The following is an 18,195-nucleotide window of genomic DNA, read 5'->3' on the forward strand; positions in this document are numbered from 1 at the left end:
TAAAGCATGTGACCACCTACCAACACACCTTGGCAGAGGGGAGCTCCACACCCGCCTCCTGCCCCCCAAACACACCACCCTGGCTGGACCTTCCAGTCGGTAACCTGGGAAACAGGAAAAGATGAGGGCATCGCCAACGCCATACTGCAGTCCTTTTCTGGTACTGTAAAGTGGGATTCCAGGATCCTCACAGGGCTCCAAATCATACTCTGAAAATGAGAGAGAGAATAATAAGAAAAGGTTAAACTTTACTTCATGAGCAAAATAATACTGTGATAACAAAAATTCCTTTCTCGTGTGAAAAACAGTTTTTTTTTTTCACATAGAAGACATCACATTTGATCAGGTTCATCCTCTTTTGGCATTAAACGCTGCTCAAAACTTCCCACGTGTAAGTCTTAGTATTCCCCATGTGATTGCCATAAATCAGTGCAAATAGTAACATTTTCTTTCTCAGTGTTAGTATCCTCACCGGAGAAAGTGATGTTAAATCCCTCATATGAAACAGAAAAGTCAGAGAGGAAGCGGATCTGTGCTGTGTAGTTTCCAAACAGGCCTGCACTGAGTGGTGGAGGCAGTGTGGAACCTGTCAGTCTCCATAGAGGCTGAGAGAAGCTGCCGTTCTCCGTCACCAGCAAATGGTCATGAGGACTCTCAAGGTGGAAAGTGTGGAAGGTGAACTGGACGCCTGAATAAGAGAGGCAGAAAGATCCATTCCAAAAAGATTATTTTTCCTCTTTCCTTTCTTCACTTGGAACCTTTGCAGTAGCTGAAGATAATCTCAATGCCCATTTCTATACAATACATGTAATTAATATGAATATTAGGAATTTGTAGTTTAGGAAGGAAGACAGAATCTTAAACTCAGCTCAAGTTTTCATGTGAAATACTACATTCTCAGTTTCATATTGCATTCAAAATGATCTTTTTTTTCTACTATGTATTAAACACATACACACTGAGTGAACATCTACAAATTAGGCTTTGTCAATTCAATGCGAGCTCTTGACCAAAAGGGACATGACTGGTAAGTCATCCCGTGGCAGAATAGCCACAGGCCAGCCTCTCAGCAGTCCAGTCTTACAAAGACAGCTTGTTTGGCAAAGTAAAAAGGCCGCACAGTAGGGGGAAATGACATTGTAAGGAAATTAAATTTGACTGCGTCATGTGTTGACATGTAATTTCTGCTCTAACCTTTTCCATGGGAGGTCTCAATTATCCATGTGCAGTTCAGGTTATGTGGGTAAAAATCTGGGAAGCCAGGAGACAAAATGGTTCCAACGTTGCCCTGGATATAACCTCCACACAAAGCTGGCAGCACGGGGCACGTGGAAAGTGGAGAATTGACAAGATGAGAAATGAGGGAAGAGAGCAGAGGAAAGTTCAGAGAGGCATGCAAATAAAAATTTCGAAAACAAATATTCAAAACTTGTCAGTGCATTCAAAATGCCCTAAAATTAATTTTCCAAGAGATGCCCTTTAAGAAAGCATAAGAAGGAGACTGATGTTGTCAGTATGGGTAAAGAGTAGCAAGGAATCAATAATGTCCTCAAATATAAAGTGAAAATATCAAATATCAAAAGGATAAAACATTTCTGATGAAACGAAGCAGAAACCTCAATTCTAAAAAAAAAACAAATCTGAGAGAAAGGTTATCATTTTGAATGGATTTTGTAATGACTGGGGAATATAAATCACTTTAAATATGAAGCAAAGTCACGGAGATGATCTCTTATGTTTCATCTGAAACAACTCACAACAATGAATTCAGCTTTAATCCCATTTATGAGGAGGGAGAAGTCTGGCAAGCGACTATTCATTTCTAGGTCAATAATATGGAACATACCATCACAGCTAGGCAGGGGGCGACTCCACTGAAAATTGGGTTCACACTCTAAAGGCTCCGCGTCACTCAGTGTGTATCCGGCCTCACAGCTAAATGTCACCAAAGCACCCACATAGAAGTCATTGCCGTGTCGCTGCCCATTGACAGGTATGCCAGGATCCACGCAGTGATCTGACTGTAGCTGCAGAGCTACAGAGGAAAGGTAGAAAAAGAAAATAAATTATATGCAACAGACGATCAAAGACAAAAAAATATATATAAATATATACCCAAATCCTCTTGCTTAGAGTCAAAACTTAAATCCTCCTTTCTTAAATAGGTCAAGATATGTTGAAAGGGTGTTTGCATTCATAAAACAACACAGATAAAATATTCACACGAACATCCATTCTCAACTAGATCATTAGGAGCTCCTTTCCTTTCCACCTTGCACAGTTTCTGGTGCAACACTGCTTACAGCAAATAATGGAGTTTATTTAAAATGTATCCACAGAGAAGGTGAAAAAGGTTACCGGTGTGTGCCACTGAGATAGAAACGATTGCAGGACTGCCTTGAGTGTTGTATTACACCGTGAGGGCAGGCTAGTTTAAGGAGAAAAGGTAAGCGTGTGTGAAAGTGTGATAACATGAGACAGTGTAAAAACTGTTTTAAGACTGACAAAATGGGTCAAGGTAGGATTATCTGACAGAATAATCTCCAGACCTAAATTTCATATATACAGGTATTCTTTTAAGTATGGTTTCAGGTGAAATCGGAGTCTGGGGAGATTTATTCAAAGCCAGGACTACAGAGCACAGAGAACATGGCTGCCTCTGATTCGTCCTTCCTGTATGTACTGGATTAATTCCTGTCAGACTGTGTGAAGTGAAGGCCACTGATTTGCATCCTGTTTATCTGAATATGGATTTGACTTTGCGTGTGGGCCCTTACTTTCGTAACGTATACGGAAGCCGATGTCAGAGTGGCTCTTGTCAGTCGAAAAGTGAAGAAACAGGAAGTTGGAGGTGCTGATGAGGAACTGGGGAACCTGGGTGCCCTGGTAACTTCCAATAAGATGTGAAGAGGGAAATCGTCCATCACGCACCTCAAGAACATCATAGTTGACTTCAGTGCGAAACCTGAAAATAGGAAACAGTCTTTATTAGAGGAGAAAATCCAAGCAAACGGGCCGAAACTTTATCTTAATGAATGAAAAAATATTAATAAAAATAATGTTAATATACAGTATGAATGCATGTAACAGAGTTAACTAGTTTGATTCACGAGTAATTTTTTAGGTAAATGCAAGGACAGGCTACACAGGAAAAGCAGCACAGTCCTGTGTGTTCTGGTTTGGATTGAAATTAATTATCAAATCTGCTTTGCTTTAAAAAAAAAACAAAAACGTCTGTTTACCCACTTAACATTGGATTAACGCATTTTTGCTACCTGGGAAAGACAGTGAAATTCGAAATAAAGTAAAAAATTAATTGGGGACCTAAAAAATAAAATTAAAAAAAATATACTGTATATGTGATATTTGGCAATTCAATTTCCATGCAACCTGGATAAAAGATGTTCTTATATTTTTATGATCCTTCAAATTTGCGGAAATTCTGCTCAATCTGGCATTAGGGAGTTTATATATTTGTAACATGTACGCCTCTGTGTGCGTGTGTTCAATATGTGTGCGTTTCTGGCTGTATTACCAGAGCCACTTCATCTTCAAAGCCATGAATAAATAGCTTAGTTTCAGAACCATGTCATCTAAATGAAACGGTTTGTGATATTTTATTGATGTTACATAAAAATTAAAGAGCAACAAACATTTATGCTGCATTTATTTTGCATGGTGTGCTATCATAGCAAGAACAGGGATGAGATTGGTTTGGAAGGATGACTTTTACTGAAAACATTAATGTAGCGTTTGATCTTACAACTGTCTGTCTCTCTCGGTCTCTCTCAACATTGGGACAAATTACCTCCTCTTCCATCTCTATGGTCCCCATTGATAAAATATCTCCTCTTGCATGTGTATTTACTGTACATACTTGCAGATAAACGCAGTTTCTGAGTGTCTATGTCAGTTAATTAGGAATATTTGTGGGTAATTAAGGAGGGGGATATAAATAAGTGGATAAATCCCTTCTCAAAGAACATACTAAATAAAAATAATAGTGGTACCCAAGTTGTGGTATAGTGTGAATTTGATCTACTATACAGTAGAAAGACAGAAATAGAGATTAAAGAAAGTAAGAACAAGTCGAGAGTTGGGGATGAAAGATTGAGACTGTGAGAGGGTTTAAGAAGCCAAAAAGGGCAAGAAAGCAAGAGTGTTCTGAGAAAATTAAACAATCTGGCACAGTAGTTGTTCTTCTGGTGACTCACTTATCGAAAATGATCTTGATGGGGTAGCCTGGAGGAGCCTCAATGATCCATTCACAGTTAAGGGCCTCCTTATATAGTTCTGGCCAGCCAGGGGAGAGGATGATTCCACTGGGAGCCTTCAGATCTCCTCCACATGGGGCTAACGGAGGGAGAGAAGAAACAGGGAGAGAAAGATGGATAGGGACTGAATTATACATGTCTGTCCCAGGTGATGTATGACAACGTCTATAGATGATTTCTTGCATCATCCGAGGCGCCTCTCATTTCTTTCACTGTCAGGCTCCGTCTAATGTGAATTGGTGACAGCTCACTTCAAGGTTAACCATTCCAGCAAGGACCATGTTTGTCACTCTACATGTGCCCATGTATACAAGAGCATACATTACTTGTCCATATATATATATATATATGTATATATATATATATATATACACTATTCTTCTCTTTTGCTGCTGTTTAGAATGTATCATTTAACCTCTCATAAAAAGGTTCTGCCATCAACATCACCAAGAGGAAAAAAACAAACAAAAAACCTTTGATTACTTGAACAAAAACATACTTAAGTACATCCACCTCCATCCTGAACTTTCATGTCGGTTACAGTTCACTTTGACATTCTTCTCTTTAACTGCCTATCCTTAACCAGAACACAGACACAGTGGAGGGCTTAGTTACAGTGCCAGCTCACTGCTCCCTTTGAAGTGGAATGATTTAATCAGCTAACTCAGCATACTGAAGGACATCTATGAAATGCATTACACTACAAACGCATGGTTTTGATAGATGGTCTCAGAGGAATATGAAGCTGCTATGACACACGGAATGCTATGGCACTGGGGTGGGGAACTGACAAGCTTTAAAAGCTTTTCTTTTGTGTATTATGGATAGGTGAGCCTGATTAGGCCCCTTACAGTTCAAGCCATGTCTGCACTTATAGTGCTTTGGGCCTTAAAAAAAAAATAGCTTGGTAAATGCTAAGTTTTATCCAAGCTTTGCCAGCTATACTGGCCTCTTCTGGATTGCTGGAAATAGTTTATTGATTATTAAGTGAGAGAGAGGTAAATGGATTATTGAGCAATCTGTAAGCACAGAATGTCTGCTGCGTCAGATACTGAAGAGGACAAAGCCCCTTGATCATCATCAGTTTCATCATTACCCGATCTCAAGCGTCCTTAACATAATTTAATTAGTTGTATCATTTGTTAAGGGAAGTGAATTCAAGAGAATGATGAAGATCACTGTCAAATCAGCTTCTTTTGAAACGTTTCAGCAAGTGCAGAATATTCCAATTAGGTCTCTTAAATTGCACAATAATGTTGCATCAAAAGTTGTCAAGACTGTCAGCACAAGTCCTCATTTTATTTCATGTAAAGCTGAAATGTTTTGCCATGCTGATAATTTGATAAATGATAATGAAATAAATAAATAAAAACAAAATTCAGGTCTTTGTCCCTGGGATCTCATCTCTTTAACCAATATCATTTCTTTCTGTCCACATTATTGTTTATTAGGATAGTCATAAACAGATAAGGAAGAGTAATCTGACGTTGCCCCTCCCTTACCCACCTTCACAGCGAGGAACAGCATTGTCCCACACTACATTGCCATCCTTGAGAATGCAGGAGATGGTTTGAGAGCCATGGGTCTTAACGAAGCCCTCCTCACACAGGAATGAGATGGAACTCCCCAGCTGTAGGCTCTCACCAAAACGCTTTCCATTAACTGGCACCCCTGGATCTGGGCATTCGTTGTGGCGAAATGCTGTTGGAGATGCAGAAAAGACATGGTGTTAGTTTGGAGGACGAGACAGAGGTGTAAGGTGGTAAATTTTGCTTAACAATATAGAATGATGAAATGTAGAACACCAGAAAAAAAAAAGAAGAAAATCTCCTACAATTCAACTGGAATTATATAAGCTAGATGAGGCCACTGTAACGTCACCCATTGTTTTGTAGACTACAGACATTTTTTTTCCACGGCTGACATATGTCATAGCAGGAAATACACTGCTATATTAATAGTGACCGCATTCAACTTTTGGGGAAGGTCCTTCTATTGTGCACTTGTCAAGGTTCAATGTGGCACAAAGGAACTTTTAGTTTTCCTTTGTTATGTCATTCATTACACATGCACTTTTTGTGCAATAACAATTTTAAATGTCTGCTGTGGAAAAGATCTCTTAATTTGAAAATTCAAGTATGGTCGAATACGCATTTAAAAATAACAAAAAAAACAAAAAACATTACCTTTTCCTAAGTTATTTTAAATGACCTTGTTGGAAAATGTCTTGAGGAGAAGGAAAGGCAGTAAGAAAATGTTTTAAAAGCAAGGAAAAGGAAACTGCATTGCACTGAGAATCTGACCATAATTGCATACATACAGACTAAGCTGCGATGTGGGTCTGCAGTACTCAAACTACAGCTGTTCAATAAATATACTATGAAAAGTGCCTTAAATACTTTATCTAATACTATCCTATTACTTTAATACATGGTGAATAAATCCTATACATTATATTAGCATAATAAGGTTGGCTGTAATATATCTTTATTACCATTATTTTGCAATGAAAAATGAAAAGAATTAGCCATTACAGGCTGCTCGCAATCACCCTCCTGTCCTCATTTTTAGCCACACAAACCAGTTAGTACAGCTAAATATTCAAGTGTCACTTTGAAAGTTGGAAGGGAATGTAGAACAGAATTATCTCCTTTATTTCATAAAGGACGGTTCAGTGTTTCCTATGCTAAAGCAGAAACTAAAAGAGGGTGCTGAAAGTCGTTGCCTTAAAATTTAAAGAATTCATCATTCCACTCAGTTAGAAATCTTAACAAGAAAAAAAATGGAAACAAAAATTGACCAGACCTCTTGAGTTGGGGATAAGACTGTTGCCATTTTGGTTTTCTAAAAGTGCAATTAACAAATGATGGGCAGATCTGACTGAGAACAATAAGAGACTATATGTGCCCATATACTTAGTACGGCGCTATCTTGTCAATCACAATGAAACAAAGCACTGTTGAATATGATCCTTTATCATTTACTTTACTCCAAAAAGGATCATGCCATATTTTAGTAAAAAGATAGGTCACTTTCTCATAAACTTCAAAACAAAAGACATTACATTAACCTGAGTCACATATTACATTTACTTTTTCTAGACAAGATGATAAAAAGTTTCTAGGAAAAACTTTTTTCCCCCTCTCCTTCTGCTGAAAGCATTTTTTCCCCAATGTCAGCATGGGACAAAAATACATTTGTTTCACTTAGTCACATCGATTCACCCTGCTGCAGTAATTCTCGAAGGTGGGCAACCACGCTGTATGCAGATCATCTGTGCTACATGACACTGGTAAATTATTTGTGCAGGAAACAAACAAGGAAAATTGTTTTTGTACGTCTTTAGAATTTTATCTATCAGGCCTCTTAATGAAATTCCAAGTGGGAACCAGTCAGAAAAAGTCGAAGGACACACAGTCTTACAAGAAGAGTCATAACCCTAGAAAAAGTCATGTAAACAAATACATCTCCTGCACCACCATCTCTTTCACTCTAGTACACACAAGTAGTTGTTGACACATGTAGGTGTTGATGAATCCCTCTTCTCTATCCATTGGACCCAAACAGAGTACCAGCTACAGCTCATCCATCAAAAATATCTTATTTATTAACTTGCCAGAAATCACCTCAATACAGTTTGGCATGTCTTTAATTAACATGAATGATGGAAGTTGTCTGCTTAGGCCCACAACCTCTAAAAATCTGTCCTGCGGTTAGATGACACTGTTCTCAGGAAGGGATTGTCATCTTCAATTAACTTTTCTTGATGTTCATTCACCATGCTGCACTGGCCATTTATTGATTTATCCAACTTGCTAATTTAATGCATTAGCCACCATGTGCTGTCCACATTGTGGCTTCACAGACGCACCTGGGCTTGGTTGATGACATGTCTGCAAATTAGCAAGAGTCAGAGTCCAAATGTTTCCTGGAAAGGCTGAGCCATGTTATTTCAACTCAAGCACAAGTCAATAACTAGCGAGAATATGTGCATTTACTTTAAGATGCAGTTATAGTGTACTAGTTGTAACAAGCATCCAAGCAATACATAATTAAAGGATACTGCTGTGTCTGAGATGGTGTGTAAAAAAAGGCCCTACTGTCACAATTTCTAAACAATTATATTGATGTAACTTGTGAGATCATCTGCCTTTCAAACAGCTTTGTCAATATGTCTGGACAGAATCTCAGAGTTTTGTGACCATTTGGACACGGAATACTGTATGTTAGAAGTTGTGCTCTTGTTTGAGCATTTTTTGGTTTCCTTTTGTTTATGCTAGCTGACCACTTATTGTGCATATTACAATAATCTTACACACTTCTAAACAATTGTTGGCATGCTTACAAGAAAATTAATATTCTTATAACATGCCAACATTTCATTCTTATCCGCACAGTAAGTCCTCTGACAATGCCTCAACTATCAATAAGACAGCTTTGCGTGGATGGGGCAAAGATATATTCAGTTTGGGATATGGACAAATGCAAAATTCAGGCTCACTGTATAAATACAACTAATACAAAAATCCTGCTACCAACCCGTCACAGCACAGTATATCCATGAAATAGGTTTACCAGCATGCAGCCACTGTTTACTGTGTCAGAGTATAAACCATGTGGAATTCCCTCAAACATCAGCAGTTACCCAGAATGGAATATGAGCACTGCCACAATGTGTCAGCTAAGGATGCTGCATCTTTATTTAGGGTTTATTTAGTTGTCAAGTCTCTATTAAGATATTAAAGACGGGGGGGGGGGGGGGTGTTGTCATTTTTCTTTTTGTTAGTGTGCAAAGAGTGTTGCTGATACATGGCTCTGTGTATTCTGTCTGTGGAAGAGAGGCACAGATATAGTGGATGATTCATGAGGCCAATCATATGCACACCCATCATGCCACACGCATACTGTACACCTGCATAGACAATGTAGAATACTAAACATTCAGGTTGGTGTGGATGTTTGTGATGAGCTCTAAAGACTCCCCTTAATCTTCTTGATTACTTTGTTGAAGTAACAATCAGTACTTACTTGTGAAAGTGATATTAAATCCTCTGTCTGTGTAAGTGTGGTCAGTCAGGAACTCCAATCGTGCCACGTGTGCACTTGTTGTTATGGGAGGAGGCAGAACGTCACCAGAGAAGGTGCCCAGGATGGGGGATTCAGCCTAACAAAGACAGATTTTCTGGTGAAACCAAAGATCTCTTGAACCAAAAGAAAGATAAGGTTGGAGAAAAAAGCTCCTAAGGTAAACAGAAACAATGGGCTTGCCAAAGTCTAATGATGTTGGTGACAGATACACAGCTGAGTCATTCAAAATAACTGAAGGCAACAAAGTGTAATTCACAACCTTTCCTCCATCCTTGATGGAGAGGAAGTCAAACTGTTTCTCCATGCTGAGGTCGTTGAAGGCCAAATTGATTCTGCTCTCAGGGTTAGTGATGATGAGCCACACACAGTGCATATTGTTTCCATACTCCTGAGGATAGTTAGGGGATAGCAGCACCCCGGATGGAGTGGTAAAGTTGAAGAAACAGGAAACTACAGGAGAGAGATAAAGAGAAAAAAATATATGGAGCAGAAGAAAAGAAGACAACACAGTAACATTAAAACTAGTAATTGTTTAGAACACAGAAACATTGCATTTTTTTCTTACTGCACATATTACATTGTTTAATTAATTTTACTGCCCACCTCAACATTCACTTACTGTAGACACCTACCACATTAGTGAGGAAATCCATTTTTTAAACACAACCAACAATAACAGTGCATTTGTTGCCTTGTTGCATAAACACATGAACAATGACAGCCACTTAGGCTCACACAGAGATAACAGGAGATAAGAAAAAAGAACAATTTCTCAACTTGCCAGTTAAGGTATTGTGGACAGGGCTATGAAAGAAAGCATGATTCCCAAAGAAATGTACTGGCATTATACATTAAAGATTTATCTAATATGACCACAATAGAATATCTAAATTGAAGCAGAGTGAAATGAAAACAGGGGTAAAACAAGTTTAAATTCAAATTCTTTTTTTTTAAATTTAAAAATTAAAAAAAAAAGTCTTTGTCTATAGTGTTACAGGCTTAGCAATACTTTTTCCTCTATCACACACCATGGGGCAATGTGGGGTTTAGTGTCTTGTCCCAGGATACTTTAACATTTGGTCAGGGAAAGCTGGGGATTGGACCACTGATGTTGCTGTTACCACCTGAGCAGTAGCTCAGAGGATGCTGAGAAAAAAACAAAACACCCATCCAAATCAAATCAATCTTTCTAAGTATCAAAACTTAAGTCAATAAACACTGCTTCGAAGTAACAACCAGCCAAAATCAGTTTTAGGGGTTGGGGGCATGTCAATTTATCAGAGGTTTTTGTCCCTTCTATTGTCTCAACACTACAATAGTGAACATTATCTGCACGGTCTGCTCTCCTTTCCCTCTCATCTCATAACTCAATTTCTGTGGGCCTCTTTCATGTCGTTGATTAACTAATAATCTTCCCTATCGTTTTAAATCCACCATGCTCTGGAAAATAAAAAAAGGAAAGAATTAGGAGGATAATCTGACCATTTAATAAGCAGCTGTCTCTATAGTCATCTGCACAGTATTCACACAGATGTCAGTAGTGACATACTTATGCATAAAGTGTACGTCAAATCTAAACTAAGACATTCAAGAACTTACAAACACAGCTGGGTTTCTTTGCCGACCATTGGTTGTTCTTCTGACAGGTAATATTCTTCTTTCCCACAAGCTCAAAAGCAGGGAGACACTCAAAGTACAGCCTGTCCCCATGACGAAAGCCCGCTCCCTCCCGTTTACCATAAGCTGGGACTCCAGGATCTCCACAGCTGCCTTGGTCAATTTCTGTGTGGGCAGAGGTGAACATCTTTGTAAGAATAGAAGGAATGCAAAGAACACTTATCACAGCAGCATATTAAGTTGGCAGAGAACCCAGATTAATACAAATCAGATGATTAAACCAAACAACCGTCTCCAATTCTTCATGTAAATTCAGCTGGTACTGAAATATTGCAGACAGAAATTTTAGTTTGAGCCTGTAGTGTCATCGGAGGAAAGCACTTTGACAGGCCTCCCTATACCTTCATGGAGAGGCCTGGAGACTGCTTTGATTTGTTTGTTGTTATAAAAAGTCCCGGAAAGATCAGTGTGAACGCCAGAAGCTAATTGTGGTCAAACTTAAAAGATATTAGCTTCAGATGTTAATCTAGATCCAGGATTCTTTTCATTAGGTCTTGTGTCTTCACTAAAGTGTAAAAAAATGAAGTTGAATTTAGTTATGATAGAACACTCTGTTCTCAATTTTTGTTCTGAAGCCAATTTGTTCTGCATTGCCTGAAGAGCAATACGTGTTCCACGTTGTCTGCATCTGGTGTCACTGCTGACCTTATTGGGTACAATGCATCCATTCAGTGCCCAGAAGTTAAATATGGATTTAATTACTGAGCATTCGGGACGGTGACAAGTCTAGTATTTGATTAGAATCACCCGCTAGAAATGCTTGACCCTGATAAAAACTGTTAGCCAAAGTTATAGTGAAAAAAGTCTCATCATACCTTCTTTAAAAAAAAAAAAAAGTTTTACTAAAGAAATAGATTGAATACTTGCCTATAATTCATCTCAACAGCAAGTTTTACTCTGTAATTTTTGACATCCTCCCATCGGACTATAAATATATACTTGTCTTATTGTGTGACAAACATTCTTACTTATTTTTGAAGATGATGTGAACACTCTCCAACTCTCACACAAACAAATTCACATCCTGCAAACCCACTTATTCCTTAAAACCATTTCATTAACACAAGATTTATCTATTCCCCTTTAGTTCACTTAGAAGATTGCAGACGGGAATTCTGAGGCATCCTATTGCAGCATCTGGATGGGGAACACACAGAGCGAATAAGCTCATTCATCCAGGAAATGATGGCAGGGCCTAATATGATTTTAAATCGCACCAGGGGTGATGCTGGGTATAAATCCATACTTAGCCCTAATGATGATCATCATTAAAAACACATATTTAGAGATCGCTGCTGCTTGGATGTATGGCTGTCCTAAGGCAGCCTTATTCACAAGACAACTCATTGATCTTAGTTGGAAGTCACCTTTAAAAGAGGGGTGCTGAGAGTGGGTTCTGAGGTGAGCCTGAGAGAGAATGTGTAAGAGCAGTAAAAAAAAAAAAAAGAAGAACAATCCAAACATAAAGCAGACACAATAACTGTGCATAATGCAGTAAATCATGCACACAATAAAGCATCTCAGATTAGGTCTTTCTGCCTCATGACTCCCCACAATTAAAGTTATGGAGGAATATGGAGGTAATAAGTAACAGTCTTGATGTACGTGTGTACACATGTTTTCATGGACTATGTGCCTTGTTATAGAGGCACCTGTTAAAGTTTGTGATTGTTTATGTAAGAAAAACTGACAGTAACAAGTGAGAGAAAGTGCACTTGATGCAAATGAATAAGGGGACAGATGTCAGAGATATGTGTGTCCTTCTCTGCTTGACATTCAGCATTATCCCCTACTGCTGTCAACAATTACACCGCAATTGAAGGCCAAGGATAACTTGACTTTATGAGTTTAATGGTATAACCCCGTATAGCCTACAATGTCCCAAAGGACTTTACATACCTAAAGTTCCACCACTACATCAAAAAATATTTGATGTATCAACTATAGCCTAAGGACCTTATCAAAAAGTACATAACTGGGCAAAAAGTACCAGCATATCTTCCCAGTAGGCACCAGAGCGTGTGTATGGTAGCGACTTATTCAGGCTGTAAATTTTGATCCTACTTAGAATGTGAATTCTGGTGTTATTTTTGAGGTCACAGTGACAATACTGTTTGACCAACAAAAACCTACGTCATCATTTCTCCCTGATTTAAGGAAATTACTGAAGAAAGTAGAAACTGAGGGTTTTCACGAGATATGGCGGTCATGAGAATGAAATGGAAATATGGCCAACTTGAAAACATAATTCCTATAGCCAGCATGGGAGCATAAACATAGAAAGGGCATAGTGGTGTGTCCATAACGCTAGACAGACTGGCTGGTGCACATATTTGCAGAAATGTGTAAACAGAAATGATTCAAACAGCACATCTTCAGTGTCAATATAAAACACTAAAGTGGATACATTTACTATAAATCTGCTGGTTTGTCTTTGTTTCCTGGTCTTGTTTGCCAGCGTAACATTTTCAGAAAGACTGAAACTAATACTGACTGTGTGCATCCCACACTACAGTATGTGAGCAGAGGAAAGCATGTGTACTGGTAGGACTGCGTTTGTAACCACATTTGATGATCAGGCTTAAAATACAAGTAACTGAGAATGCAAATTAGATTTTGCTTCAATCTGGGAGGTGAAGTGTTTCAAAGTGTTTCTTCCCCTTCATTAAGTAGAACTCATTGTTTTAATTACACTTTGGTTCAGCATGCTGCTCCACTTTCTCTGTTATTTTTACTGATCAGAACAAAGCATCTGTGGGGAAGGGAGAAGACTTGCTCTGAATCTGAGAGGTGATCAGTAAATCTTGTCTGGAGGAAGAGCTCTGGTAAACAGCCCAAACTCTCACACTCAACAGAAAACATGCAAACTGAAACACTCATGTGGTCGCTCTTTGCTTATCTGTTAATGCTCTTGAGCACGTACACCCAAAGACATAGAAACGTATGGTAATTATAAACCGAAACATTAGAATCAGTTAATAAGACAAACACATCAGATACAAATTAATCAACGTCTCGCTGACCGTTTTTGACCTCATTAACGGTCAAAACGCCAAACAACATTCAAATAACTAATTTGAACACATAATTAGTATAAAGCTGTCAGCGTAAAAATCAATTAGTGGCTTCATTTACACTCAGTTCTTGATTTCCAATTGCAAAAAGAGAGTGTGAAAACTACTTATCTCAAGTGATCTCTCAGGCTTTAAGAGATTACTTAGGTCCGTTTCACTTTAAATCCCTGTAATGTAGCTTTATTTTCTATGCTGGCATGTTGTCAGTAGAGGTCAAAAATTAACTGACCAGCTTCCGTTGTGATCCTGATATGTTTCGATGACAAATTTTTGGAATGACAGAAGGATCTTTGACTTTTATGTTTTTGACACTAAACTCAGTATGATGACGGTTGGAAAAGACATGAAAACAAAGGGTTTCTGATAGTGATCCAAGCCTGGTAAACCAGATATTACAGGCAGTCATTTGAGTGTAGCTATCAAAAATACATCCTAAGGTCTTATAATCACTGCATCCTTACCTTCATAGGATACCTTAAAGCCAAGGGAGCCACTGGTGTCATCTGTTTTGAAGTTGAGCCACATCTGGTGACTGGTGCTCACCACAAGGTCTGGTGTGGTGGTACCAGACAGGCTAAAACACAAGACAGATTTCTTAAAAATGTGTTTTTATTGTTTGTCTATGATATACAATAAAGATGAGCAAAATATGTATTAACTGACAGCAAGATGTCTGATGTAAACCGAAATCCATTTAGTACTGGTAGTGTCTGCTCTTACAGTGCATGATGTTTCAATTGTTTTAAACAGCAATAAAAGATTTAAAAAAAAAAAAAAGCACAGCAAACTTTTTGTCACTTTAATGGCCAAAAGACCCATTTCTATTGCATCATTAAAACATATTCAATTCAACTGCAAAACTATATATATATATATATATATATATATATATATATATATATATATATATAAAGTTATATATTTAAACAGCAGATATCTCTGATCAAAGACATCTTTTAAAACTGACATAAGCACTTTAAACCAAAGACCAAAATCATACAGTTTTTTTATTTTTATCCAAAGTCTTTAATATGAAACAGCTTGGGACAAGAAAGTGGAAAATGAAAGCAAGATCAGTCAGTGCCACAGCAGCATATTAATCCTATTTGAATAGTAATCTAACCCAGCTCTAATTAGGATGTGTGTAGCTGCAGAGTCAGTGATTAAGGGCTGCAATTTTACTGATGGAACACGTAAAGTCCACCTTTTTTTCTTTGTTTCTGTCACATAGGAGGAAGGAAAATATTTAATGGACCATCAAAGCACAGTTTTATGGGTAAACTTCAAACCTCATCCAATCCCTTTTTTTTTTTCTCTTAATTCTAAAAACTCTTGAAATTAATGAATGTAATGGCCACTCCACATCCATTCTCCTGTAGGTAAAACAGTGGTGGCACCTTTCCTTGATTGTGACTCATTGCCTGTTAGCCACCACATTTATGACTGCGCTGCAGTTACATGTCTGACCTTAAGTTACAGATAATGATTCTCAACACAATACACACGGTTGCCTGCATCAGTGATCCACAAAATTATAGTCCTGGGATTTTTAACAATGCTGCTGGCTACAGCATAACGTATGCTCTCAGTTTGCTTGTGTGCAAGAGTGTGAGAGCTAAATTCCACCCTTGACTTTCATAAAGTAAAGATTTCCGTGAGAGAAAACAGCTTTAGTTATTTTCAGTGTTTGTGTTGTGTAAACATTTTTTGTGCTGTCAGTCCGACTCCAAATACACAAATATATTGAAGCGAGAAAGATCTTTTCACAAAAAAACTTTGCCTCATTTATTCACAACCTCCTCCTGACTCCCACCCCAGAAAGGCAGCCTCGCATGAAAATTGATCTATAAAAACTTTATTAAGGTGGTAAATTTCAGCACAATTAAAAACAACATCCTGTGAATTGTTATGGAGCATCTGCTGGCACAAACTCTATTAGGGAGTATCAATGTGCAGTTTGCAATGCTGTGCCACATGGCTGTGATATTGTACCCTCTACTGAAAAGAGCCATGATGGACAATGTGGTGTGTTACATCTATTTTTCATGCAACACTGCATCAGATGGTGATGAAATGAAAGCGAAACTGTACCAGTAAGAAGTAATGGCTGGGGGAAAGGAAGAGAGTGGGGCGGGGAAGCAGAGCGCAATGGCAAGGGCTCCAACATGGGATAAAAGTGAAGAAAAAAAACGACTGTACACGACTGACAAAAATGAAAACGACTTCAAACCAAAAGAACTTGGAGAACAAAGAAAAGATTAAAGGTGAAAAAGATGAAGGTCAAAGAGGAGCCACTCACACGTGAAAGACAGTCTTCTGGTCTCCCACCAGCTCGCCGTCTCCCACCGTCAGGGTGTCATAGCCTCTCTCCAGGTCAAAATCTTCAAATGTCAGCTTGATCACCTAGACAACAGTGGGGACATCACAAAGACAACAGTAAATGACAGATGCTTAAATGATCCTGAAACGTTGTGCAGAGCTGAGACCTCTTTCCATCTGTGCCTTCCCATCCTTCTGTCCATCAATCCATCATTTATCAGTCTCATTTGAATATTTGCCTGACACATTTCAATTCACACCAGTGTAACATCTTTGTATATTGTATGCAAAACATTATTTTTATGTTGTATTGATTTCTCTTTCTTCCTGGAAATATTTATATTTTCTCTTAATTCATTGGCACATCTCATTCCAATTACAACTCTTACATTCTATGTGTAAAGAAGCAGCTTGGGATATATGACCTATACACGAGTATACTGGTATACTTAATTCAAGCTTACTTTCAGTCTGGTGTATTTTTTTTTCCCCACTCTAATCAAATATCTGATTGCCGACCAGTTGGTCTGCATGATCCCAACTATTTGTTCAGCAAAACTGACGAATCATATACCTTTGGGAGTCATTTTTCCTGACTTGAGGTTACTTGAAACACATCAGGAATTGAGGCAGGGGATTTAAAGCTTTTCTCATGGTGAAAAAAATGTGTGAAAGAGGTTACATAATAGTGCAAAAAAAGAATTGTCAAATTGAAATTGTAAAATAAAAAACAGATCAAAGTTACTTTTTCTATTAGTTTCACCTCATTTCTCTTTGGAAATGAGGTGAAACTTAGAAGAAGAGACTTAGGAGCAAGGAGAAAAAGAACATCCAAAAAAGCTGACATCCTAACCAAAGATGATGTGGTTTAAACTTAAATGAGGACATAAAAGATAGACAAACAAGGTCTAACTGTGATAGAGTAAAATATCGTTCAGAATAAGTAGAATCATATGCAAGACTGCTGTATGGAAAAAAGAAAAACATACAACTGTCTTTGTCTCCTACTTTAAATTGGCTGGCACTGATTTCCGGCATATTCTTAATATTTTCAGAGGGCTGAGAGAGCAAGGCCTAATGAAAAAGCTTATATAAATGCAAATTGCATTCTGTCCTATGTTAAACCTCGCGTCTAATGAAAATTGCCAAGGTGGAGAGAAAAGATTGATGATGTGTGGCCAAAATAGGTCAGATCGCTCGATAAATAGAGTTTCATACCACAAACTCATCTCCCATCTGCCAACTAACAGGTGAAGTAGGAAAATACAGATGGAACACACCCTCCACACACCCCGAAGAAAATAAATGACAAAAAAATAAATAAATAAATTGTAAGACAGTTGTGAGAAATCCCCCTTGGTGTGCAGGTGAAACGGACAGATAACAAACTTCGATTTGATGAACCGTGGACAATGATTTTTGTCACACCTGTGTTGTTGGCTAGCGTGCTTGTGGGTGTTCTTTCCACCAGAAACCCTAAATATATAGACAGTTCAATGTCAAAGTACTGGATACTAACACTATTACCTAAATACTACATCAACTAAACTTGATAAAAGTGTGGTAAACGGGAAAAAATACTGGTCTTTGACTTGGATGCACTTTTTCAAGGCTCTGAGCAGGAAGGCTGTTCATAAAATCTGAGGAAACTTTACACATTTTCTCTCTGTGTTTTGTCTTCGTTTGAAATCTACTGTTTCCAGAGGAAAGTACCCCAAAATTCAGTAACTTCAAGAGAAATCTCTGAATCTCAAGTTTAAATC

At 38.1% G+C, this 18,195-nt stretch overlaps 1 protein-coding gene across 1 annotated transcript in view; it reads right to left on the reverse strand.

Annotated features, from left to right (window-relative positions):
• csmd2 (CUB and Sushi multiple domains 2) overlaps nucleotides 1-18,195 on the reverse strand; it is a 212,409-nt gene that overhangs the window by 84,253 nt on the left and 109,961 nt on the right. The window contains exons 11-22 of the mRNA XM_072370602.1: nucleotides 16,413-16,516; nucleotides 14,575-14,687; nucleotides 10,962-11,144; nucleotides 9,622-9,812; nucleotides 9,303-9,438; nucleotides 5,781-5,975; nucleotides 4,215-4,353; nucleotides 2,778-2,965; nucleotides 1,847-2,035; nucleotides 1,195-1,311; nucleotides 473-688; nucleotides 21-209 (exon numbers count right to left, since the gene is read on the reverse strand). Coding sequence (XP_072226703.1) covers nucleotides 21-209; nucleotides 473-688; nucleotides 1,195-1,311; nucleotides 1,847-2,035; nucleotides 2,778-2,965; nucleotides 4,215-4,353; nucleotides 5,781-5,975; nucleotides 9,303-9,438; nucleotides 9,622-9,812; nucleotides 10,962-11,144; nucleotides 14,575-14,687; nucleotides 16,413-16,516 — 1,960 coding nt within the window. The remainder of the gene's footprint in view (nucleotides 1-20; nucleotides 210-472; nucleotides 689-1,194; nucleotides 1,312-1,846; nucleotides 2,036-2,777; nucleotides 2,966-4,214; nucleotides 4,354-5,780; nucleotides 5,976-9,302; nucleotides 9,439-9,621; nucleotides 9,813-10,961; nucleotides 11,145-14,574; nucleotides 14,688-16,412; nucleotides 16,517-18,195) is intronic.

Source organism: Leuresthes tenuis, unplaced genomic scaffold (genome assembly GCF_036924035.1).
Source record: "Leuresthes tenuis unplaced genomic scaffold, fLeuTen1.0.hap1 SCAF_18, whole genome shotgun sequence".
NCBI classification, from domain to species: Eukaryota; Metazoa; Chordata; class Actinopteri; order Atheriniformes; family Atherinopsidae; genus Leuresthes; species Leuresthes tenuis.